Source organism: Myxine glutinosa, chromosome 2 (genome assembly GCF_964187855.1).
Source record: "Myxine glutinosa chromosome 2, kmMyxGlut1.1, whole genome shotgun sequence".
NCBI classification, from domain to species: domain Eukaryota; kingdom Metazoa; phylum Chordata; class Myxini; order Myxiniformes; family Myxinidae; genus Myxine; species Myxine glutinosa.
The window spans coordinates 73,466,493-73,491,447 of NC_136262.1; the positions used below are offsets into that span (position 1 = coordinate 73,466,493).

General features: G+C 45.4%; 1 protein-coding gene across 1 annotated transcript; it reads right to left on the reverse strand.

Annotated features, from left to right (window-relative positions):
* Positions 1 to 3,109: 3,109 nt before the first annotated feature.
* ECM1 (extracellular matrix protein 1) lies at positions 3,110 to 23,259 on the reverse strand. The gene is made up of 4 exons (XM_068107985.2): positions 22,965 to 23,259; positions 17,012 to 17,134; positions 13,795 to 14,009; positions 3,110 to 4,526 (listed from the first exon to the last, which is right to left on the reverse strand). Exons 1-4 carry the CDS (start codon positions 23,026 to 23,028, stop codon positions 4,368 to 4,370), a joined length of 561 nt encoding a protein of 186 aa, XP_067964086.1. The 5' UTR covers positions 23,029 to 23,259; the 3' UTR covers positions 3,110 to 4,367.
* Positions 23,260 to 24,955: the final 1,696 nt, after the last annotated feature.

Sequence of the window (24,955 nt, forward strand, 5' to 3'; positions counted from 1 at the left end):
TTGTTCCCGATCTTCAAACGGCGTATTCGTTAAACACCTGCGACCATTGTACACCGACTGCTTTCATTCCTTTTTCACACCCCGCGTTTCACCCAATTTATTTAATTTGATAAACTGTTGGATTGAGTTAATGTGGTGTTGGTGTAGAGCAGGCTTGACGGACCAAATGGCCTCCTCTTCATCCTTCATGCTCAATGCACCTCACATGAGATGCTACTTCAGGGCGTTATATGTATTCGATCCTCTGACCCGAACACGAGACGCTACTTCGGGGAGTGATATGGATTCGCTCCTTAGACCCGACAGCAAAACAAACGAGACGCTACTTCAGGTCGTGCAGTCTATCGCTGCCAAGCATGCTCGCCATCTCGACTTGGCGTGCTCGCCCCTCGACTCGTCGGGCTCACCCACACTGGATCAACAGGCCGAGCTCAACTTTCGGTTTCCCTCGTACGCGGTGCGCCCTAGATATTACTTTCACCGTCGGCCGGGTTGTTTCGGAGTGCTACTTTACTCCGTCTGGGGATACCGCTCAGCTAGAACTTGCCGTCAAACCCGCCCGACCTAATTGATGACGTCATCGACTATATCATGCGTTCGCTTTACAGCGTCATTCACGCGTTCGCTTTACAGCGTCATTAACGTAATTGCGTGCTTCCCGCGATCTCATCGGGGATTCGTTTACCTTTCCATGTACCTTGGTAACTACGCACCAAATGTCCTTTACGTAAACGACGTAAACAACGTAACGCGGCGCTACCTCAGGGTCGCGCACCAGCGCCGTTTAGGGAGTACACGGTGACCTCGTGAAATGGTGACATTGAGCGTCGCGCCCGACTCCCTTGTCACCTGCGCATGTAACGGGGGCACCGTACTGCCTGCTCGCCCTTGACTCTGGGCTCGTTGTTATCGGACAGAGCTCTTGGCTCGTACATTTCGAGACTGCGAGACGCCTCGTCTGATTCCATTTTCCCTCTGCCCCAGACTGACTGTGACTCAGCCTGACCCAGAATGTGAAGGTCGTCTGTCTTCGGTATGCAGCGCGCTGCAGCAACCTCGGTGGGGGGGGGGGGGGGGGGGGGGAATCGGGAGCCTTAACAGATGTTTCGTCTACCTCGATAATCTTGCGGTTTGTGGATATGTCCAAGGGATATGACCATGATGCTAATCTGCAGCGCTTCCTTGAGGTCGCGCTGGTATGTCCAAGGGATATGACCATGATGCTAATCTGCCGCGTTCCTCACTTAACTATGCACGAGGTTACGTGCACATACTCCCTACGCACGATGGATAGATTTTCTGGGGTACACCGTGACCCATGGCTCTGTCGCTCCGGGTAAGGAGCGTCTGCGACCTTTTCTCGACATGGCCCCTGCGACCTTTTCTCGACATGGCCCCTCCCTGTGATCGGGCCACCTTGCCCCTTGTGGGGGCCCGGGAGGTTATTGTTGCTCGCCCGGGTGCCGTCCGGTATAGCGACTCCCACCTCGCCCCTTGTGGGGGGGGGGCCCAGGATGGCGTCCATGGATGCCTTTGTGTCTTTGAGCGAGTCTTTGAGTCCATGGATGGTCGATCCGAGCCATTCCATGAAGGTGTTGAATGGATGGATTGGTCGGACATCCATGGATGGACAGTCCATCCGGGGCGATGGCTGTCTTTGGGTCTCTGTGCCATTGCGTCCGTGGATGGTCGATCCATCCGCGGTCCGGCTGGAACCCGTGCCATGCAACGATGGCGTTAAATGGATGGATCGGTCGGACATCCGGGGATGGCCAATCCATCCGGGACATCTAGCATGACAATCATCTCGACATCTAGACCATCCATCCGGGACGACGCTGGGACAAACATGGTTTGTCCAGCCGGGACTCTCTCGGTCTGCCGATCTTCTCCGATCCTCCGCGCGCGCTGTACAGCTGGACAAGCTTGCCATATGCATCCCGGAGGTCCTGCGCGCTTCGCTGGAGAGGCGCGTTTCGGTCGTTTTGTGCGTCGTCGTAATCAGCCATGCCGGACGTCCAGGCAGCCTTCAGAGGCCGCTCGTGTCTCGTGCGATCGCTGCCAATGGTGGATTCGCGTGCCGCAACATGAGCTTGTAATGCGTATGTACCCTTGGGAGCCAAGGCAGGTACAGACCTACTGTAATGGTCTTACTGTAGTGGCCTCCTGTCATGTAATCTTACTTACTGTTATGGCTTACTGGTTTACACATCTTCCACATCGACACATCTGCCTGAAATGCGTTGCATTGCGACGGATGGACAGTCGCTCTTCGTCAAGGCACACCTTATGTAATGTGTTGCATATCGCAAAGGTACACCTTATCCATCTAGCTACTGTGCCGACTACCTCACTGTTCAACGAGGTACAACTTATCTAATCAGACTACCCCACTGGAAGACTACTGCTACCCACGGGCTCATCGTCTTCTCCCTGGGATGAACACTGCTTGCTCGGTTCGATATCTTCTTGATTGGGACTTCCTCCTCGATACATCTATAGCTGGGGATTGATTGCTAACCAGGCTAACAGGCTGAAATGCAGTAACCCTGCCATCGGGATTGATGGCCCCTTGGACGTTCGACCGGCAGTGACATCTTTCCAATGTATTTCGTTCTTTGCATTCCTATGTATCCCTCTGTATGTGTCTGCTGTTCTTCCCCGCCTAGTTAGGATCTAAGCGCGGGGAGAATGTGATGAAATCGTCATCCAAGTTATGACACTGATGTTGTTCACCTCATGGCCGCTACGCGACCCTTTCGCGGTTCCTATATATATCAGCGCGGACAGGAGATGTAGATCCATCACCGCAATGTAACTCTAGAGCTCCTCTGGGCTTCCATAGAAAGGTAACGATTCTGCTATATGTATCATAAGCTCTTTTATAGTCATACCACCTGTCCGCACCTGTATTCACCTGTATGTAATATTAATACAATGTTTATTGGTTTCTCTCTAGATGCTGTTGAGAACGAATTTCGATTAAACCTACCTTATGGGTTGATGTTGTATCTTGATTCCACAACAAAACATATCAGCCATGACGTTACAATTGAAGCTCAAGTCGGTATTTAAATAATATACCATCATACTCAGAGGACCAACTAAGTATTGGTACAAACATCATTTATTCCCAAATTCAGTTGCTTGTGCTGCAACCCGAGCAAGTCTGTTTTCTCATCTTAATGCAATATTGCTTTTCATTCATTCATGATGCTGTTCCAAACTACCTACTTGTCACATCAGTACCAATCTCTCATGCCTTTACATCTCAACTGTCTCGTCTCTCGTTTTGTTCATGTCGGCTGAAACTTCGTTTAAATGTCATGATAAATTTGATAATTACAAATCTGCTAAAGGTGAGTGCAAGGCCTTGTTACAACAATGCAGCATAATAAGTACTTTCCCCCTCTCTACCAAAACAAGGTTCATTATAGAGGTTAAAATGATAGGTGGGTAACGTATTTGCTATTACGACTTCCTCCAAATAAGTTGCATCTCTTTCACAATAACATGTGAAAAGATCGTTTCAAAAACAATAAGTTTCATCGAAATTGGTATTGGAGGAATCAACTCCAAACGACATTTCTGAAACAAAGTTACACCACACAAAAATACGCGAATTCTCCAGATGTATGGATGAACCTTGTGGAATCAAAAACGGCTCGGCCAATCTCCACCACATTTTGCATACGTTCTTGGGTTAGGCCTAGTCAGGACATGGGAAAAAAATAAATCCGCCCATGCCCCTCACAAAAAGTCACAAATGCACAAGTAAGCAAATCGAATTAGAGTTGAATCAAACGACTTTGGCTTTTGCATTTAAACAAATCATTTACGGGAAAAACAGGACTGCAACATCGAGCTCCTTCCAAAAACATTTGGTGTACATTGAACTGGCATGACTCGGTACATTATAAAATGACTCGGTACTTTGTTTCTTTTTACCATGAGACTCTCGCATAATACACTTCCGGTACGCAATATAAATCCCACCATATCTGATCACCCTTTCCACGTACACAAACCGTTTAAGATAAGTCGTTGCATAATAGCAGACTATTACATGCTGCCTGGTAATGAGGGTCGAGGGGAAAAAATGGGAAGAGAGGAAAAAACCAAAAAGGAAATAAATCGAAATAAAACAAAAATTTTGAGTAAGAGTGAAAATATTAAAGGGAAATTGCCGATAAATCACGAGCCATAAGCAGACGCCTTTTCAGGAGCCATGCGTGAGATATTGTGTCACTTCCTACTTTAGTCAACAGATGTAAAGGATGTGGGTATAATCTGAGGGGAGTCGTCTATGGAGCTCGGCGAAGCCCCGGCGTAGTCAGGGTCGGGAGTCCGGCGAAGCTCCGGCGTAGTCAGGGTCGGGAGTCCGGCGAAGCCCCGGTGTAGTCAGGGTCGGGAGCCCGAACAGCAAAACAGCGGTGGACGGCAGAACCCTCTTTGGCGCAGCATTGATGGATATTGTCCTTCACCTGTGTCTCATGGTCGCAAAATATTATCAATGCATTGATCCACTAGGGGTAGATGGGGAGAAGAGAAGAGAACATGTTATGAAAGATTGAATAAGAAAAGTCATTTTTATTGAAGCAACTTAAAGCCCAGTCTTTATTATATGCTTTGCCAGGAAGAAAACCCAAATCCACACTCTGTCAACCTAACCTTTCTTCATGTATGATGGCTGGGGACATTGACATTCAGCTTCATGAAAGCCCCACTACTACTCCCCAATATGCCCTCTCCACCCCTTCTTCCTAGTCTAATATGTACAAGACAATAATTGATATTAGATATGTTAATACTGAAATGTCTTTTGTTGTGGAAACGATTCTTAAGGATTAAGGAATCCTTCGTATAACGGTTCTTAAGTACTGTATTTAGATAGTTAATGGTATGGTACTCCATGAATAGATATGCGTTGTGAATGTAATAGATAGTGTCCGCCCCTCATGTTTCTTTTTCAGACCCATATTCCCATCTCGTTCCGTGTGTTCTTTCTTTTTTTTTGTATCCCCGTAGGCACGAGAACTCCTCTCGGGTCAAGCGAGTCGCAACCTGCCTCAAACCGGTTCCCGGGATAGCATTTCGTTTTGGGGAAAGATCTTTCACAGCATGGTTACGCCTCTTGATAATGCCACCAATCCGATCACAGCATAGTTCCGCCCATAGGCAGCCAATCGGCCGGCAGCACTCATGAAAATATACGGATCAGAACAAGTACACACCAACACAGGACGCCATCAATTGGGCTGAGGTGCCTATGCAAACTTGCGGACCCAGGAGAAGAGGAGGGTCTGGTATGGACATGGAGGAGAGCAACATGACAGCCTTTCCATCTTGGTGCACTGGGGGACATGGTGTAAACTTCATGGCTGTTGGTAGCATCAAACCAAAGAACAGAGTGCCCCTGGGTACCATCCACCACAGAGCCGCAACCTTTGTGACATGCCGGGCTCTCCAGACCCTGTCACACTAGGTCAGTGGAGGCGTCTGCTCATTACCACAATTGTCTCCATATCTCTGAGTAAATGCGGGCCTCAGCTATCTCGCTAAGTTGACTGCACACACATGATCCATTCCGTGGTCGCGAGTGTCATGTAGCAGCAATTTGGGGAATCTTTGCTGCTTGCATATATGTGCAATGTTATTTTCCAATTCATGTATAAACCTGACTTCATCTCCAGATCATCCTGCTTGCTCACCTCTCACGTGATTGCCACGGCAAGGCACTCGTCCAGTGCAGGACTTCAAACCACACGGTAACACCATATTCGGACGCGGGATCCGATGGCAAGTCTCTGTGGCGGGGGACTTATGAGGTCGCTCAGTGACTCACTGGATTCAGACCTGGGCAACCGGGTCAGACCAAGTGACCTTACAATATTTTGGAAATGTTAATTTATATGGCAACAACTCGGCTATGAGAATCAAACTTGTCCACCCCATGCCTGCATTTTTAGGATCCTGTTTTTGTCTGTTGTATCATGATCTGTTTACTATACTAGCTCTTCCACAAGCCTAGACTATGTATACAAAAAAATAATATGAACATCAGCCATAAACGTACGTAATTTTTCACAAACAAGTCCTGTCTAGAAAATTGTAACTTCTGTTAATTAAATAATTTGCAAAATGTGAATGCGTCTCTTGCTACAATCACAAGTCCCACGTGTCTTTTCGTATACTCTCGTATTTACCGGTTTGGGTGATATGGTACATTGCACAAGGTGTAGCAGTACTCCCCACCTCCTTCTTCTTCCTCCTCTCTCTCAACTTACCTCAAATTTCATCTAATCCACCCTTCAACATCTTAAAATCTCCAAGAAACCACATAATAGTTTCTCCCATTTCTACACCTGCTGACTTCATGACCTCTTTCATCTGCAACTCCTTTAACTCCCTGCTGTGGTACATCCATGCACTCTTGTCCTGTTTACCATTTGTCCCACTGTTTGCTGAACCTTTACTCTCTGTTTTGCTCTTTTTCCACGAGCCTCCTCGTCCTCCTTCTCATCCTCCTCAATTTATAAGGGATGAGGTCCAATGGTACCAAGCTTCTGCCCTGCATTGATCACGATACTCCTCCACTTCCCTCTGTCCTCAGCCAACTCTCTCCACTCTCCAACCACCCCCACCTTACTGATGTGAGCCTCAATACATGTATTAAAATGAAAAAAGGGGGAAAAAAAAAAGAAGTATATAAAAAAAAACTTCTTTGGAAACCCTGTTAACGAATGTGTTACACACCCACGGATAATTGGCTCCCATTTGTAAGGACTAATTGCCTCGGTGCGTTTATCAGCTGTTTTTCAAGTTTGCTTGGCGATTATACTGCTCATCACTTTCTACAACAACTGCTGACTTTTAACAAATCAGAATGCCAAACAGGTGAGAGTCAGAATGGCCATTCCACAGTTACAGACAACAAAACATAGTAATCAAACCTGGCAATTCAATTTGTTTGCAAAATGTTGCCTGTTACAGCCTCGGATTAATTTCACTTCATCCTACCATGGGGAAATCTGTCAGAAAACAAAGTAAAGAGTGCAAAGTGTTAGCAGCTATGAAAATAAACATTCCATGAGGTTGGATTCTTGATCGTAATTCCAAGCAATCATTTATATGATGTGTTCAATTAACTAAGTTGTTCATTGACATTCGTCCAAAGCAGCAGCATGTCGAATGCATGGACAGGGGTTCATCACAATTCCAACAATAATACAGCAAGTCCTCGTTTATCGCAAAGGTTCCATTCCCGAAAACGCTTGTGATGTGCGAAATTGCGATATGTGAAACATATTTTCCCATAAGAAACCATGTAATAGGAGAGGATTGTGGGGGCGCGGGGGGCAGAGGTTCGTTCCTGGCTGGGAATTTTGGGAGAACTTGCAGATTGTATGTAAGTACCAAAAAATAAATCACTTCATCACCCTCTTCCTGGGTTTGTGGTGACTGTTGGTGGAACAGTGCGGCTGGTGCTAAGAGAATGCATGGATGGTGAGATGAACGGCTTTTTTCTTCTTGGCTGCACGCAGTTCCTTGTAACAACGAAGGGCATCACTGACAGCGCGACTAAAATTGGTGCTCCTTTCAAGATTGATCCTCGTTTACAAATCATATGTCCAACGAACTCGAAACTCGGTTGCAGTGGTCACTTTCATTGGTAATTAAGGAAAGACCCGGTTAGGGTTAATTGGTTGCGGAATTAAATGCCACACATCAACACCGTGCCACATGTCTCCGGCTTCGCTCGGCCTAATTCGAGACGAGGCATGTGGTGCTAATTAGTATAGCGCTTGGCCGATTAAGTGGCCTCAACCACACGGACAATTGGACACGTAATACGATTGGGGGTCTTCAACTCGGTTGACCATTATGGTCGCATTGAGGTGATTTGGCGGACTCGTACTCTGGAACAACTGGAATGAATCGCGCAACTACAACAATAGTCATGCCAGACGCTCTCTATTAACACGGGCAGTCTGCTTCGGGATCTTTCATCCCACGGATGGCCGAACGGTTTCGAATTACAAATGCATTCAATTATTATACTCTTTAATTTAAAACTTAGAATTAATGTTTAAAAATAAAAAAATACAATTTTTTGTTTGTTTTTAATTCCCCAAGGTCGTCCAAATTAACCAAAATTGATGTCACAGGCACAGGAGGCAGATGGACGGAAGACATTGTCTTAAACTTTTAAAAGGTTTATTTATAATGAATATGGAGAAAAATATGGATGAGGAGAGCAGTTCGGAACAAACCATGCGGATCAACAGACACAGAGGGAGAAGGGAATATTCAAACTTGTATACAAGGATGACAAATAAATAAAACCTAATCTGCACTGGGTGCAACAGATCACACGTGTACAAACACTAAAAATGCAAGCGAGGACTTTACTTTGGCACAATGTGTAGGGTGGAAGGCAATCATGCAGCTTGTTATGGAAGCCAGTGACAAAATGAGCCAGCAACAAAGTGAGCCAATGTGGAAGTGAGCCCAAAGATGAGAAAAGCCAGCCATGATTAGGACCTCGGGGTGTGCACTCTGACCCAGCCCTCATGACACACTGTCTTTTCCACATGAATCATCCTGGTCTGCCCTTTCTCTTGCCCGCCTTCCCCTTTATCCTTCTGGCCTCTTCACACTCTAGTCCTTTTCTGACCCTCTGGGTGGAGTCCTCTTCCATGTCTTCCTGCCCATGGGGCAGCCCCAATAAAAATAAATCCATTGCCTGCTTCCGGGCCCTACAGCGCATTACGCTGCTGTGCCTGGCACACACTGGCCAGACAGATCATAATGGCCTTCATTAAGTGGGTGACAAGTGTACCTTTTTGTGATGGGAAGTTCTCACCTGACCCCACCCATGTTCAAGAGGAGTTTAGGCATACAATATTACCCTGACTATCCTGTCTATAAATTGCACATGCTGCCTCGATGTCACATGTAACAAAATGACTTACTCTGACAGGTCCCTGTTACATGGCAATATAACCGACTCGAATCACACGGACCATACTACAATTACCACAGTCTAACTCCAGATCCCTCCTCCCCACCTTCCACGTAACAATAAATTTTGAGTTATAAATATATTGTTGTCGCTTAAGGAAATAATAAATAAATAAAAAGCACTGCCATGTTTGAGTATTTTGAGTTGCTTGTTTGTAGAACTTTTTGAATGGCCCTCGTGACGTCACATATTTGACGTTCACATCTTAAAATATGACTGTTCCTGGCAGAGAAAAGAGTTTGTGAATGGTAAGTTGCAATTTAATTTAGACCTCAGACTTGTATTGGAGTAGATGGAAGCTATCTTGGACAGATCACAAATAAAGTACGCGTGTTGAACCGTGCGGCGCATATGCTGTTTGGCTGAGGGACGAGGGGTGGTCGAACTTCGCTGTTTTCCTCATGCCGAGAAAAAATGGATTAGTTAGAACTTTGGTATATGAGGGTTCGACTCTCATACACCATAGTTAGTTACAGTTCTAATTACAGTAGTCTGCATAGAACAACTATGGTAAGGGGATGCTATTTTTTCCTGGGTGTGCTGTAATATTGTTTATGCTATTTGCTTTATCTATAGTTCGTAATGCTAACATCACTTCTTCAGACGTATGCTGTGTTCCAGCGCATTCATCCCAATTTGATTGTTATGCTCTCGTACTGTTTATTATTAGTCCCCTACCGGTGTACACCGGAGGGGACTATAGGTTTGCACGCCGTCCCTCCGTCAGTCCGTCAGTCCGTCAGTCAGTCAGTCCGTCAGTCCGTCAGTCCGTCAGTCCGTCCGTCACGCAAAGAACAGTTTTCCGGACTTATTTTCTAAACGCTTTTTTGCTAATGATTTCAAACTTGGCACATGGTTTCCTCATGATAAGTTACAGATCAAGTTCGAACTTCACGACGTTTCGATCATTTTTGACAAAGTTATGGCACTTTGAACTTTGGTAATTCTGATAATTCTGAGGATCCTTAACTCAGTGCCATTTTAAGTTTTAATTTCCTTTAAAAACCAATTTCTCTGCAACAATAGGACCGATTCAGATCAAATTTTCACCATAGGAGGGACTCGGTGTGTAGAATATTTTAATGGAAATTATGACGTCACAGGTCACGTGGTTCGGCCGCCATATTGTTTTTCGTGAAAACACGAAAACCCCTTTTTCTCTGCAACGGCTGAACAGATCGAGGCCAAACTTTGCAGGCAGAATCGCATACCCATGACGAACAAAAAAGTCAACGGGCATGACGTCATGCGTCACATGGTTTCAGAGTTATAACGTTTTAAAGCATGAACCTTTAAAACCGAGCTCCTCCCTCATTTGTGATCCAATCAAGGGGAAACTTCACAGATCTGTTCTGCATATCAGTCTACTAAAATGACCTTTTGGAATTTGCGATAGGGCACGTGGTTTGGCAGATATCGTTAATTAAACGAAAATATTTTTTTTTTAAATGGATATCTTGTATATTCTAGAGTTCTCCTCAAGCCGCACCGCGCGCCATCAGCCTCGTCTCGCGAACGTCAACAGCGCGACACAGCGCGCGCTTTCCGGAGGGGCGGAGCCAAGCCGAGCAACATATATATACACATCGATCATTGATCGTGAACCGGAAAATATAATAAATTACTGATATTTAGCGACTCGAAAGGTTCTTTATCAACAACTACTAAAATGTCCTTTTGGAATTTGCGATAGGGCACGTGGTTTGGCAGGTATCGTTAATTAAACGAAAAAAAAAAAAAAAAATGGATATCTCTTGAATCGCCAGTACCTCAGACCGTGAGTTGGTAATAATTTATATAATTCACACAGTGCAATACGTGCAGCCTGCTGCACGGAGCGACCTTGCAGGCTTGTCAACGAGGTGAGGCGTGCCACACATGTGTCTCAGCATACCTCAGATCAAGTTCGAAAACCAGCATCAACCGTGCATAAATTTGCATATTCGATCATTTTTGACAAAGTTATGGCACTTTGTTTATTCTAGAGTTCTCCTCAAGCCGCAACGCGCGCCCTCAGCCTCGTCTCGCGAACGTCAAAAGCGCGACACAGCGCGCTCTTTCAGGAGGGGCGGAGCCAAGCCGAGCAACATATATATACACATCGATCATTGATCTTGAAAAACAACGTATTTTCTCGTGCTTCTGCTGACCTGTCTGCGAGGTGTATAAATCGAAGTCCCGAGTGCGAATCACAGGTGAGCCCGTCCTGAGGTCATTAGTGACTGGGAACGATTCAGAACCTGTCGGTAAATAACCCTTGGTAATTTCCCCAACAGTTTTCTGGACTATAATTTGGAGTGCGGTAAGTCAAAGCTGTTAATATTCCTTGTGTACAATATGCTGTAATCGTGGACTGTTCTTTAAAATGCTTTCCTAGAATAAGCATCAAGTCAAAAACGTTTTCACTGAATTTTGTTTCCATTGACACAATTCTTCATATCAGGCAAGAATACATTGAATTCACATAGTTTACCAATAAATCAACAATACATCTAGGGAGGTTGGAGTGTCACTTTACCATATGCTTCTGTGCGTATAATCTGCGTGAATACTTCTTTAAATATGTATCTGATACTCTGCCCTCTTAGCAGTATACACAGTACGCGTCAGAAGTAACCTAGCTTCCACGGTCCGCGGATAACCTGGTCAGGATAACCCGGTCAGGATAACCCGGTCAGGATAACCTGGTCAGGATAACCCGGTCTCGCATCATCCGCGCCCACATTTAACCGTGCATAAATTTGCATATTTAATGAGGTTCGTCTGTCACACTTTGGTTTCGTGCGATAACTCCACCAAACATTGGCTGATTTCAACAAAATTTTGTACACACGTGTGTCTCAGCATAACTCAGATCAAGTTTGAAAACCAGCATCAACCGTGCATAAATTTGCATATTTAATTAGATCCGTCTGTTCGTCTGTCACAGTTTGGTTTCCGTACGATAACTGCACCAAACATTGGCTGATTTCAACAAAATTTTGTACACACGTGTCTCAGCATAACGCAGATCAAGTTTGAAAACCAGTATCAACCGTGCATAAATTTGCATATTCGATCATTTTTGACAAAGTTATGGCACTTTGAACTTTGGTAGGGGACGTATTGCAGCGCAATACTCAGAATGCTTGTTCTCTTCGCTTCTCTCACTTAAAAACGAACTAATCAATCATTCTTTCTACATATATGCTTAATGCTTATGCTTTGTTACTGTTCAGGAAAGTGAAAATTTATAAACTACCGGTAATTCAATTTGAGACAAAAACATTGTAATCCAATAATGATTTAGCTATTCCATTCCATTTAATGTTTTTAAAATAGTGATGCTATAATTGAAAAATATTGCATGGTATTGTTCCAAAGGCTGCATAAGTTATAATGGACACATAATGCATTAATTCACTGGAACGGCACTCGGTAGAGCACATACCTCTACCAGGCTGAACAGTTTACGTTTTGTATCCCACTGATAGACCAGATCTGGATCCAGACCTGAACCAAAATTTAATCAGCTTGTTTCGGTCACCTACCCAACTAATCTATCACCTTTCATCCGAATCCATCCACAACTTTTTGACATATCATGCTAAATATAGTTTTTGGCCCAATCTCCAAAAGTTTATCATATCCGAATGTGGGTCTTCACCAAAATGTAATCATTTTGTCCTCGTCACACACCCCACCTGTCCACCAAATTTCGGCCAAATCTGGTCACAACGTTTTTGAGATATCCTGTTCACAAGCAAACAAACAAACAACCAAACAAACAGAGACAGACAACGTTGAAAACACAACCTCCGCCCACCTTTGGTGGCGGAGGTAAAAATACAGTACGAGTAAATACCCATATCCTCTGGAAACCCAGAATGTATGAAAATGTTTGTGGAGATTGGCACAGCCATTCAGGCGAAAATCCGAAGTTGGAGGGTTTGGAAGAGAGGGGGTTGTGCAGAGTATTCAAAGTCTGCTCCCTGCTCTGGAGGCCATCTTAGATATATGCTCGGCTCAGGAAAGGTTATAGCAGATTGTTAGTCCACAGAGTTCCAAAGGCTGCACCCCTGCAAGAGATTGATTGCAAAAAATGAACTATGAGGTGAACCACATTTTCTTTCTGTAGAGACCAGGTGCGTAGGCCTTTGAAGCATTTGGGGACATACATTTGGAAGTAAGTGTGTGGGACTTCCAGGTGATCTTCCAGCTTAATGTTTTCTTCAAATCAGCGATCACGAATAGGACTGCAACCTGCCTCTCATTGCTGCGAGAGATTTTTCGAGCAAAGAATTGTCATATGCAAAGTGATACACAATGTTTTCCAAAGAGGTGATCAGTCATTGATGCCAACCAGGAACAGGCCTGGTCCCAGGACTTTGCCATGAAGAACTCCAGTCTCTACGGAAAGGGTCGTTTCCTAAATAAATTAAATACATTTGATTTGGGTAGGTCCAATGTGAGAGAAATGTTTCAAACCTCTGGCACTCAGACACCATTCCAGGTTGAAGGTCAATCAGATCTTTGCCTCATGAGATCTTGATTACAACTGAGTTTCAATATGCGCTGCACATCTTTATAAAGCACATGATGTTTAGCAGTGTGCGAAAAAAAATTAAAAATACCTGCCCATTTGTGAGGGTTCATTTCAACTTTGGGTGTGCTATCCTAACACTTTTGGTAACATAGTGCACAACCACAAGTGATGGCAAGTACTCTCACAAAGTGAAGGTATTATCATTTAGAGTTCCTGCTATGGATCCCTCCGCAGCCATTCTTACAGCATCTGTTGCACAGTTCAGCCGTTGCGATTCATCTTGAGAGCAACATCCAGAAAATGCAGCATTCAAGGAGCGCAGCATCTCCACTTTGCGACGGAGAAACCCAAACGCGGAGTTGGGAAGCACAAATCCACGGTCCAATGGGGGGCGGTCCGTATTGCAAATGGCTGCAATATTCATCTCATTCGGCTTCCCGGGTGGGAAGGGAGGCTGGACTGTCATGAGGAAGAGGGAAACGTTCACTTTTAATGCTTTTTACAACATCCTGCTACTGCAATGTATTTTTTCAACCAAAAGTCACTCTGCTCTTTTCTAAGCTCCGAAGGATTGGGTGCCGTATCATTTCCCAAACTTCTTCCATTATTGAGGAATGTTATGAGGAGGGATGGAAAGGAAGATCTGACAATTAGAAAAATATGTGGCATAGTCAGGCAGAATAATATGTAATTATTTTGTTCGGAGCATATAGTTGTCTCCTTTAGGGGGCATTTTTAAAATGCAGATAAAACTTAAAAATCAACATCTCCGGTTTTAATGAAGTTTGGACGTGGGTCGTGTACAAAACCTATTTATTATTGCACATCTACAAGCATACAAATGTAGGGTTTGGAGCACATCAGAAAATCTTCTGCAATGTAACTGGTATTCAACAAAGGAAAGCAAAGTAGATGAGAAACAAAGTAAAAAATAAAGATGGAAGAAAAGAAAAGGCAATGAAAACCAAACGAAACAAAATGAAGTAAAAGGATCAAGATAAACAAGAAAATGAAGAGGGACTAGAACGGCATTCTTCGACGTCACAACGTCGACTGATTTGCCTCCGCCCACATTATTACATCATTATAATACTTGTATCAAGTTTGATTTAAATCCCTTCAGCTGTTCAAAAGTTCACATTTTTACCTGACATGACCTCTGACCTTTAGCCTTTGACCTCAGGACCCCCAAAATCTAATCAGTTAATCTTTAAATCGTTATACATATCTGTACCAAGTTTGAATTAGAATCCTTTTAGCTATTCTCAAGTTATAGACCTATTAGAAACTTTGACCTTTAACCTTTGACGTCTTGAGCCCAAAATCGAATCAGTTAAACTTTACATCATTATACATACCTGTACCAAGTTTGAATTAGATCACTTCAGCCGTTCTCAAATTTTAGATGTATTATAGATTTGACCTTTGACCCCAAAATCTAATAAGTTAATGTTTAAATCATTATACCTATCTGCACTAAGTTTGAATTGGATCACTTCAGCCGTTCTCAAGTTATAGACCGATTACAGTTTTGACCTTTGACCACAAAATCTAATCACTTATTCTTTACATCATTATACATACCTGTACTAAATTTGAATTAGATCACTTCAGCCGTTCTCAAGTTATATACCTATTACAGACTTTGACCTTTTTACCTCTTGACCCCAAAATCGAATCAGTTAATCTTTACATCATTCTACATAAGTGTACAAAATTGTCAGAATCCCATCACTAGTTCACAATTTATCGCGGTAACAGTATTTTTACCTAACATGACCTCTGACTTTTGGCCTTTGACCTCAAAATCGAATCAGTTCATCTTTACCTCATTATACATACTTGCATCAAGTTTGACTAGGATCACTTTAGCCATCTCAAGTAATCGCAGTAATGAAAAAACTATCATGGACGGACGGACGGACAACCCAAAAACATAATGCCTCCGGCGACTTTGTCGCCGGAGGCATAAAAAGCGGGAAACTAGGGATTCCTCGAGCACATTCTTGGGGAAAATGCCAGGGGCATAGAAAAGGCCACTTCATATGGTATGTGCCATGTGGTAAATTATAGAAAACAAGGGACATTCAAAAAATCTCGTGTGCATGCTGGACTACCCTGGTGTTCTTAGGAGGAACCAAGGAATGAAAGAAAAGTTAATATAAGGGGGCGCCCTACATCTGGCAAATAAAATACATTTACTTCTTCGTGCAAGTGTATGAATCAAATTGGTGCCGCTTTATATGAACTTTTCTAGAGCATTACTTGGTTCCTCCTAAGAACACAAGGGTAGACCAACATACACACAAGATTTTTTGAATGTCCCTTCTTTTTCTGAATGATTTTCAATTTTGTCTGACTGCCGGGCAGGCAGAGAGACAACCAATTATTACGATTGGAACAAATCCAGGGCCAACGTAATGCTAAACTACAGGTTTGTTTTCTGATTTGTGGTCCGATTAGTGTTCAAAATATAACATTCAATTGAAAATAAAATTTTCCTTGATCATAAAATGCCGTTTGTGGACAGACAAAGAGAGTGAACCAATTGCTTAATAATAATAATAATACATTTATTTTATATAGCGCTTTTCAAGAAGCCCAAAGACGCTTTGACAGAGTACAAAAAACAAGTGCAAAAAGACAAAAATCAATAGGTAAATAATCAAAGCAAAAGGAAGGAGAAGGAGAAGAGATAGTCAGGGGTTAAATGCTGTGGGTTAAATGTTGAATGCAGTGTTGAACAGGTGGGTTTTGAGTGATGTTTTGAATGTGGTGAGTGAGGAGGAGTCTCTGATGGTGTGAGGTAGTGAGTTCCAGAGGGTGGGAGCAGCGATGGAGAAGGCCCTGTCCCCCCAGGATCTGAATTTGGTCCGGATGGGGGGGGGGGGGGGGGGGAGGGGGGGTCAGGAGGTTGGTACCAGCAGAGCGGAGGTTGCGGGCGGGAGTGTGTCTGGAGAGGAGGTCACCCAGGTAGGATGGGGCCAGGTTATGGAGGGCTTTGTAAGTCAAGAGGAGGATTTTGTACTGGATTCTCTGGGGGATGGGGAGCCAGTGAAGCTTGTAAAGGACGGGGGTGATGTGGTCACGGGTCCGGGAATGGGTGAGTAGACGGGCAGCGGAGTTCTGAATGTATTGGAGTTTATTGGTGATTATTGAGGGTGAACCATAGAGGAGGCTGTTGCAGTAGTCCAGACGGGAGGTGATGAAGGCGTGGATGAGGGTTTCTGCAGCCGTGGAGGAGAGGGATGGACGGAGACGGGCGATGTTTTTCAGGTGAAAGAAGGCCGTCTTTGTGATGTGTTTAGTGTATTTGTCGAAGGAGAGGGTTTGGTCAAAGATGATGCCAAGATTCCGGATGTGAGGGGAGGTGGATACTGGGAAACCGTCGATGCTTAACCAAGCTTTTTGCTTCACGCATGCAGGGTAATAAATAATAATCATAAACTCAGTATATTCACCTTTTATGGTGCGGGGTTCGAGGCCGCACGATTCGGAATCAGGTTTCAATGCACTGGGCTTCTCGTTCATTTGGAGCTGCTCCAATAACCATTTTGGCACCGAGGGTTTCACCGGCTTCTGCACTGCAAAGCCGAGATTTCAACGAAAGAGGCAGCAAATATGTGGTTTAAAGATTTTCCTTAAGTAGAAAGATTACAGATAACTTCGGTTCATCAAACAGCAATTTCCTTTTTAGTGATCTGAGGCTCATACATAAATCATTTGCAGTACAAAAGCATTAGTAGATATGAGTGTACTTGTACAATGGCGAAACACATTTGGCATACAGGATTCCAACTTGGATTCCCTAATGAGCTAAATGGGAACGCTAACAGGCCAACTCATAAACAAAAAAAAGAAAGAAAAAGACAACTGTCAGTTTACTCTCTCTCTCATCGCACCACTGATGATGTATTTTCAGGGAGATGTATGAACTAATCCACTGTCTTTGCAACAGCGGCAGTAAGCTGGCTTTCATATTTATCTCAACAGCCGAGGAGTACAGCACTATACTATATCAGTAAGCTGATATAGTGTTGTACAGCACATGACTTTGCCAATGAATAGTCTTCAGCTCTCGAGCACTTGAACGGAAAAGTTGGGTTGCTGCGCTGGACATCAGCAAAGCCTTTCACATAGTCTGGTACAAAGGGATCCGAGTGAAGCTCCCAATGTATTCAGCTTCAGCTCATGTCCTGCTTTTCCAGCTTCCTCACTGGGAGATCCATCTCGACCTATGTTGATGGTGCCCTCTCTGACCACCCTCCCTCCTCTCTCACCCCTCCCCCATGAATACTGATGTCCCCATCAAGGTTCTGTCATCTCAACATGCCTCCTTTTCATCAGTGACCTCCTCACAGATACTATAAACCCCATACATTTATTTTCTGACGAGACCACCCTTCACTCCACCAGTTATAAATCCCAATTCACCTCCTTCCAGTCCCTTGCTGCCAATTGCTTCTCAACTGTTGTCTCCATCAGTCGTGATCTCAATCTTATCCTCCAACAAGGCTCCGCCAATCTTGTCTCGTTCCATCAATCCAAGACTCAAACCCCCATAGCCAGAAAGATAAACACAACCACCCCTCCTCTTCTCTTCTCATCTCGAGCAGTCCTCCTCTATTATGCTCGCTGCCACAATCTCCAGAAATTTGTCCCAATAGACCTACATCATCATTCGGTATCACCAAATCTGCCTCCACAAAACTTGGTTTCCTCTTTGGAGCTCACAAATACGTCCAACTCAACAGCTTTTCACCCTTGATAATCCCACGCAGAGTGGTGATGGAATACTGCTTCCATTTCTGGGGCAACCCTCCTCCATCGGTCATTGAGATTCTGGATCGTGTCCAAGCCACGGATGTCTGACTGATAAATGATCCTATTTTGTTGAGCCATCTCCAACCGTTGGCCTATTGCCAGGCAGTCTCTTCCCTATGCCTCTTCTCCTATCAGTTAGTGTTTTGTCAAACTATTTGTTTATCTCCCTCCGTTTCACTCTGGTCATAACACCCGTCCAGCTTCTACTCGTCACTTTTTATATGTTGTTCTACCTTTCCTCCATACCAATTGTCATGTGCCCTCCTCCTTCTTCTCCCCCTCCTCTGCACTGCCTCTCTGCAACAACCTCTCCAGCCTTGTATTTTTGACTTCTATCAACTTGCAACAGTTCAAATCACAAATCAATACAGGACTTTCAAAATGACGTATTTCCGCTCGGCTTTTTAGCGTGCATGCACAGAAACCCTTAGTAACGAAGTAAATTGGAGTAGCCTCGACATCTTTCATGCCTCACAATGCGGATTATAGAATGAAGCGACTTAAATGAATTAATAAACTTTAAAAGAAGCCAAAAGTACTTGAAAGCATACCTGCAAGAAAGGGGGTGCCTCAGCACAACAAAAGTTCGATAAATGCCTGATCAACTCGTCCAAAGAGTTTATATCTTGCAGTCTGTATTGAAAAACCTCAGAGTGATGTGCGTCCATGAAAGGCTGAAGATGGTATGTTCTAACCAAACCTTTGTGCTTCTTAATGGGGTCGCATGATTCCCCTCGGTTAAGACCGGGAAATCATGAATGGCAATTTGAGCGTTAATTAAGGCGTTATTCAAAAGTGGATTTCACTCTTTATGCGCGGGAGGAAGAAAGGGAAGAAGAAGAAGTGGCAGCTTTTACCTGTCGGTCCCGCGCGCAGTCTTCAACTCTGCAAATTAATAAACTCAACAAACACGATTTAATGTACCAAAATAAACACGGCTTTATTGCCGGACCCCGAGAACAATGAATGCGACTGTTACTAAACCCCCTAATGAGCGCTCCTTCACACAAACTTAGAACACGGACAAATGGGGAGATAATAAAAGAAACACGTCGGGTGTGGTGTTTGTGCTGGCTTAGCTCTGTCTGGCTGCAGTGTCAGGGATCGTCAGGGATCGTCAGGCTCCGAGCGCAGTCGCCCGACACGGCTCCAGTTGGCTGGAACAAGGCCCCGACGCATCCCCGTTCACTAGGCCTTGACGAGGCCTCTCACACCCTCGTTCACACGCTGCTAGACCCGCATACGCTGCAAAGCGGCAAGCCTCGCTCCTGCTTCTCCATGCTGCAGTGGCAAGTCGCGCTGGTACGCCCATCGCTCACACTGAGAACCAACTATTCGTGCTCACGCAACCATCTCTCCACCAAAGTCCAAAGGTAAGACAATCCAGCGGAACGTAAGGGAAGTCTAGGGCAGGTAGAAGGTCCAAGCGCCAGCGAGCAGTCCAAACCGAAAGAACAAAAGGGGGGCGTCGATGCTGACAGAGCCAAAATGCGACCGCTCATTTTGGGATCCAGAACGAGAAAGGTCGAGAGGGGACGTCGATGCTGACTGAGCCAAAATGCGACCGCTCGCTATGTTGTCCAGAATCAGAAGGGTCAAAATGCCGGCTCGCGAGCCGTTCCATCCTCGCCATCTCACGTCACCGGCCCTCCCTTGACCACTCCTTCGCAAGGAGGGTGTGGCATCAGCCTGCCTGAGCAATGTTTGTCTTCAAGTCGGGTTAATGCGTGGGCACTTCCTGTCTGTTCTTCAGGTCAGTTTTATTGTTATTGTGGCCAGGGGGATTTAAGTAGTGTTTGTGTGATGTAACGAATGGGCCTAACTAATGTCGATGGTGCATTGCCATACGGGACAAATGGAATGATCACAGGTTTGACACACCGGGGAATTAGCATAATCCCTATTCTATCTAACACAACGATCATCCTTGTATGATCACAAAGATACACTTAATCTGAACAAACCGCCTAAACAGAACTTATTACGTGGGGTTCCCGAGCACAACAGCCGGAGCATAATACCTTTGCAGATCTACCTGAATCTATATACATCACTACCCCAACATTCATAACAATACCGATGGGAAGGTCATATCTGGGGCTTGTCGATGCACAGGGTGAACTTAAAATGATCTCCAAAAGGACTGTCTGGCAAACCCCCCATCCACTTTCTTAACAATCCTCTTGAGGAAGTTCAATCATTCAAAATCCTGTGTCCCACCATCAATCAGCATGATCTTTCTTTGGAAAATCACATTTCAACATTGGCCTTCAAAGCCAGGCCGACTGTGCATCCTCTGTCATACAAAGTCCTTCCTTGGTAGACCTGAACTCCTATCCACCTGCAAGGCCTTTATCTCCAGCTTGATGGAGTACTGCTCTACCCTCTGGGCTGGCGCCCCTGCCTCACATCTTACTCAGCTTGACGCCCGTGATAACGCTGAATCTATGGGTCTATCAAATTACCATCGGACAGGTCGGTGGTCTCTCTGTATTTGACTGTCTCCTTTCTGGTTTTCACTCTCTGTTCTTCCTGTGCTTTGTCTTCTCCCTCCTCCCCAATGCAGCTACTGCAAGGCACACACGGTCTGCCATCAACCCCCTTCTGATGAGATTACCAAAATTCAAGATCATTCTCATCTCCACTCATTCGTTACTCTTCTTTCCCACCTGTGGAATCACTTTCACACTTTCTTCCTTCTCATTCTTCCTTCCAGGTCTTCAAGACAGTTGTTCACCATCTCAGATCGTCCCCAAACCAAACCCATGATTTTTCCTCTTCCCTCGTTAACCCCACCTTTACCCACACTCTTCCTTCCTCCATCCAATTTTTCAGTTTACCCTCCTGAGAGTTTCTTTCTGTATCCATTTGGTCAACCCCATGCATCCTCTTCCCCCCCCCCCCCACCCCCACCCCCATATCCATTGGTTGTCCAAGTCTGCCTCTATCTTGTCCTTCAACTATTTTTTTTATTGCCGTGAACAAACTTGGTACATCACGGGCGATGAAGGCTGTGTTCCAGTTTCATCGGAATTGTGTGTGTAGTTTCAGAGGAAAAGCAAATACCTATTTTGAGGGGCAGGGGAGGGGGGTCATGTCTGGATCCACTTTGACCCAGATTTCTTTCATGCCGTGAACAAACTTTAGTTGCAACATGCCAAATATCATTTGTGCCAAGTATGCTCACAATCCCATAAGCACTACGTTCTACATTCCAGGTGAGCTAAAACGTTCAAGGTGAGCTAAAAAGTTCCAGGTGAGAACTACGTTCCAGGTGAGCTAAAAAAGAAAAGAATATACAGAAGAGAAGAAGAAGAAGAAAAGGACTGCGTCATGACCCCACATCAATTGAAGCTATCAATTTATTTACCCTTTCCTCGAATTCACTTAATCCAACAACATCCATATCTGGTGCAATTAACTCACGTCTCCCATTTGATCTTTCGGCAAACAATTTCGCTTGGATACCGGCACACAATGGCCTAATTGAGATACACCACGTCGTCCTTCACGTCACCACCTAAATGCAGACAAGACAGCCGGCTTTCCGTCCCTATTTGAAGTGTGGCGTGCTCCGAGATGCAGCACTCCTTAATTAATGTCAGTTTTACTCAGACTCGATCACACACAGGTGCAAATGAAGTCAGCCGTGGGGTGAAGGGGGGAGCAAGCTCCCAAACGAGCCTTACCCCTCCATCATGAGCCGAACATGAAAATACAAACTAGAAGGGCAGTCAGTAGAGAGCATACCTCCACCTGGTTGGCCATATCACTCAATGGTGAAGAATCACTTAAAAATTCTACGATCTGGATCCGGATCTTCACCAAAATTGAATCGAATCATCCTCGTCAGACACACAACCTGTCGAACAAGTTTCGTCCAGATCCGTCCACAACGTTTTGAGATATCCCACAATGTGTCGTTTTTGGCCCTATCTCCCAATGGTGAAGAATCACTTAAAAATCAAATAACCCTCATATCCGAATCCACATTCAGATCTTCACCAAAATCGAATATATTTGTCCTTGTCAGACAGACAACCGGTCCACCATGTTACGTCCAAATCCGTCCACAGCTTTTTGAGATGTCCCGCTATTTATCGTTTTTGGCCCTATCTCCCAATGGTGAAAAATCACTTAAAACATTCTAGTAGCCGGATCCGAATCCTCACCTTCACCAAAATCTAATCATTTCGTCCTTGTCACATACGCTACATCTCTGCCAAATTTCGTCCGAATCCGTCCACAACTTTTTGAGATATTTTGTTCACAAATGGACAGGGGTGAAAACAACCTCCATCGTCCTTTGGTGACGGAGGCAACCAAGCTTGACGGGAGTTTTCTTGTGTTAAAAATCCGGTTTAAACACCATTGGTGCCATCACGATCACGTGGCCATTACTCGCAGATGATCAGGAACCGGGCCATACCTGCGACTCAGGTATTTAGCCTTATGGTACACACAGGTGTTGTTTACATCATTCCCTAAACGTGGCAATCGGTGGACCACTATATTAAACGACAGGATCACGCCAATTACAGCGAAAGGACCAAGTGGGCACGGAGCTCTCCGAACATGGACATCACCCACCAATGTCGTCTTGGGCATGAACGCAGAGAAGACCCACGAGTATCAAGGCAGCAGCGATCGCCATCTCGGCTCGATCGACACGATCTTTGGGTGTTTTCGGGTGTGGACGCGGCTATGTGGCGCTGGCCACGCCCACCCACACAATCCTCATCGACACCTCCCTTCCCCACTGGCTGAACGAGGATTCCAGTCATAAAATGGGCGTGGTCATAATAAAGGTCATTGCTTGGCAACGAGTCTTCTCAAAACAGGTTAATGTACCTGTACTGTAATGTACACTATACAGGACGAAAGAAAGGAGGAGAAAACGATGAGGGATACATATAATAGGCGGTGTAATGCAGGTGCGCTCGGCGGTGTAATGCAGGTGCGCACGGCGGTGTAATGCAGGTGCGCTCGGCGATGTAATTGTAATGCAGGTGCGCTAGATTTTAGTTCACATTCGAATCCAGATCTGACCTATCAGTGGGATACAAAACCATGTCTGTTCGACCTGGCGGAGGTGTGCTCTCTGCCGAGTGTCGTTCTAGTTTTTGATCTTCTGACTCCTGTCCAATTAAATGCCATTCAATCCGTCCTTGACTGGTACATCAGCTAGTGCAAATACAGGTAATGCTCACCTCCAGGCTCCAGTTTACATACCTGGAAACGCCTATGAACAATGTAATTGTTTTTATCTTTTGATTTACGGGCCGTAGATACAAGATACCTGCATGACGTTTAATGGCGGTGTGGTTGACAGAATGGCCGAGTAAGTCTAAGCTGTCTCGTCTGGGTTCTAAATTCGAATCCCGACCCAGATATAAACTGTCATCTCGGTGTTTCACAAACGGTGATTATATCAATGTGTGCGGTCTCTCGGATAGACGTTAAAAGAGCCTCGACATGAATTGGGAAACTCAGAGATCTCACGGTGAGTTATCGCCGGCACAATGGACAAACGACAAACACCTGCTCTCACTACTGCAGCGACAGGGAGGGCAAACCAGGCAGTACAACACGGGGAGGACAAACCAGGCAGTACAACACGGGGAGGACAAACCAGGCAGTACAACACGGGGAGGACAAACCAGGCAGTACAACACGGGGAGGACAAACCAGGCAGTACAACACGGGGAGGGCAAACCAGGCAGTACAACACGGGGAGGGCAAACCAGGCAGTACAACACGGGGAGGACAAACCAGGCAGTACAACACGGGGAGGACAAACCAGGCAGTATAACACGGGGAGGGCAAACCAGGCAGTACAACACGGGAAGGACAAACCAGGCAGTACAACACGGGGAGGACAAACCAGGCAGTATAACACGGGGAGGGCAAACCAGGCAGTACAACACGGGAAGGACAAACCAGGCAGTACAACACGGGGAGGACAAACCAGGCAGTACAACACGGGGAGGACAAACCAGGCAGTACAACACGGGGAGGACAAACCAGGCAGTACAACACGGGGAGGGCAAACCAGGCAGTACAACACGGGGAGGGCAAACCAGGCAGTATAACACGGGGAGGGCAAACCAGGCAGTATAACACGGGGAGGACAAACCAGGCAGTACAACACGGGGAGGGCAAACCAGGCAGTATAACACGGGGAGGGCAAACCAGGCAGTACAACACGGGAAGGACAAACCAGGCAGTACAACACGGGGAGGACAAACCAGGCAGTACAACACAGGGAGGACAAACCAGGCAGTACAACACGGGGAGGACAAACCAGGCAGTACAACACGGGGAGGACAAACCAGGCAGTACAACACGGGGAGGACAAACCAGGCAGTACAACACGGGGAGGACAAACCAGGCAGTACAACACGGGGAGGACAAACCGGGCAGTACAACACGGGGAGGACAAACCGGGCAGTACAACACGGGGAGGACAAACCAGGCAGTACAACACGGGGAGGACAAACCAGGCAGTACAACACGGGGAGGGCAAACCAGGCAGTACAACACGGGGAGGGCAAACCAGGCAGTACAACACGGGGATGGCA

Bases quoted from the DNA above. Each gene is read 5' to 3' on its own strand.
- ECM1 (XM_068107985.2), bottom strand. From the start codon at position 23,028: ATGGCGATCGCTGCTGCCTTGATACTCGTGGGTCTTCTCTGCGTTCAT. The intron at 17,135-22,964 runs GTGGGTGATGTC...TCGGCTTTGCAG, and splicing joins TCATGCCCAAGACGACATTG to TGCAGAAGCCGGTGAAACCC. The intron at 14,010-17,011 runs GTGAATATACTG...TCCTCATGACAG, and splicing joins CGAACCCCGCACCATAAAAG to TCCAGCCTCCCTTCCCACCC.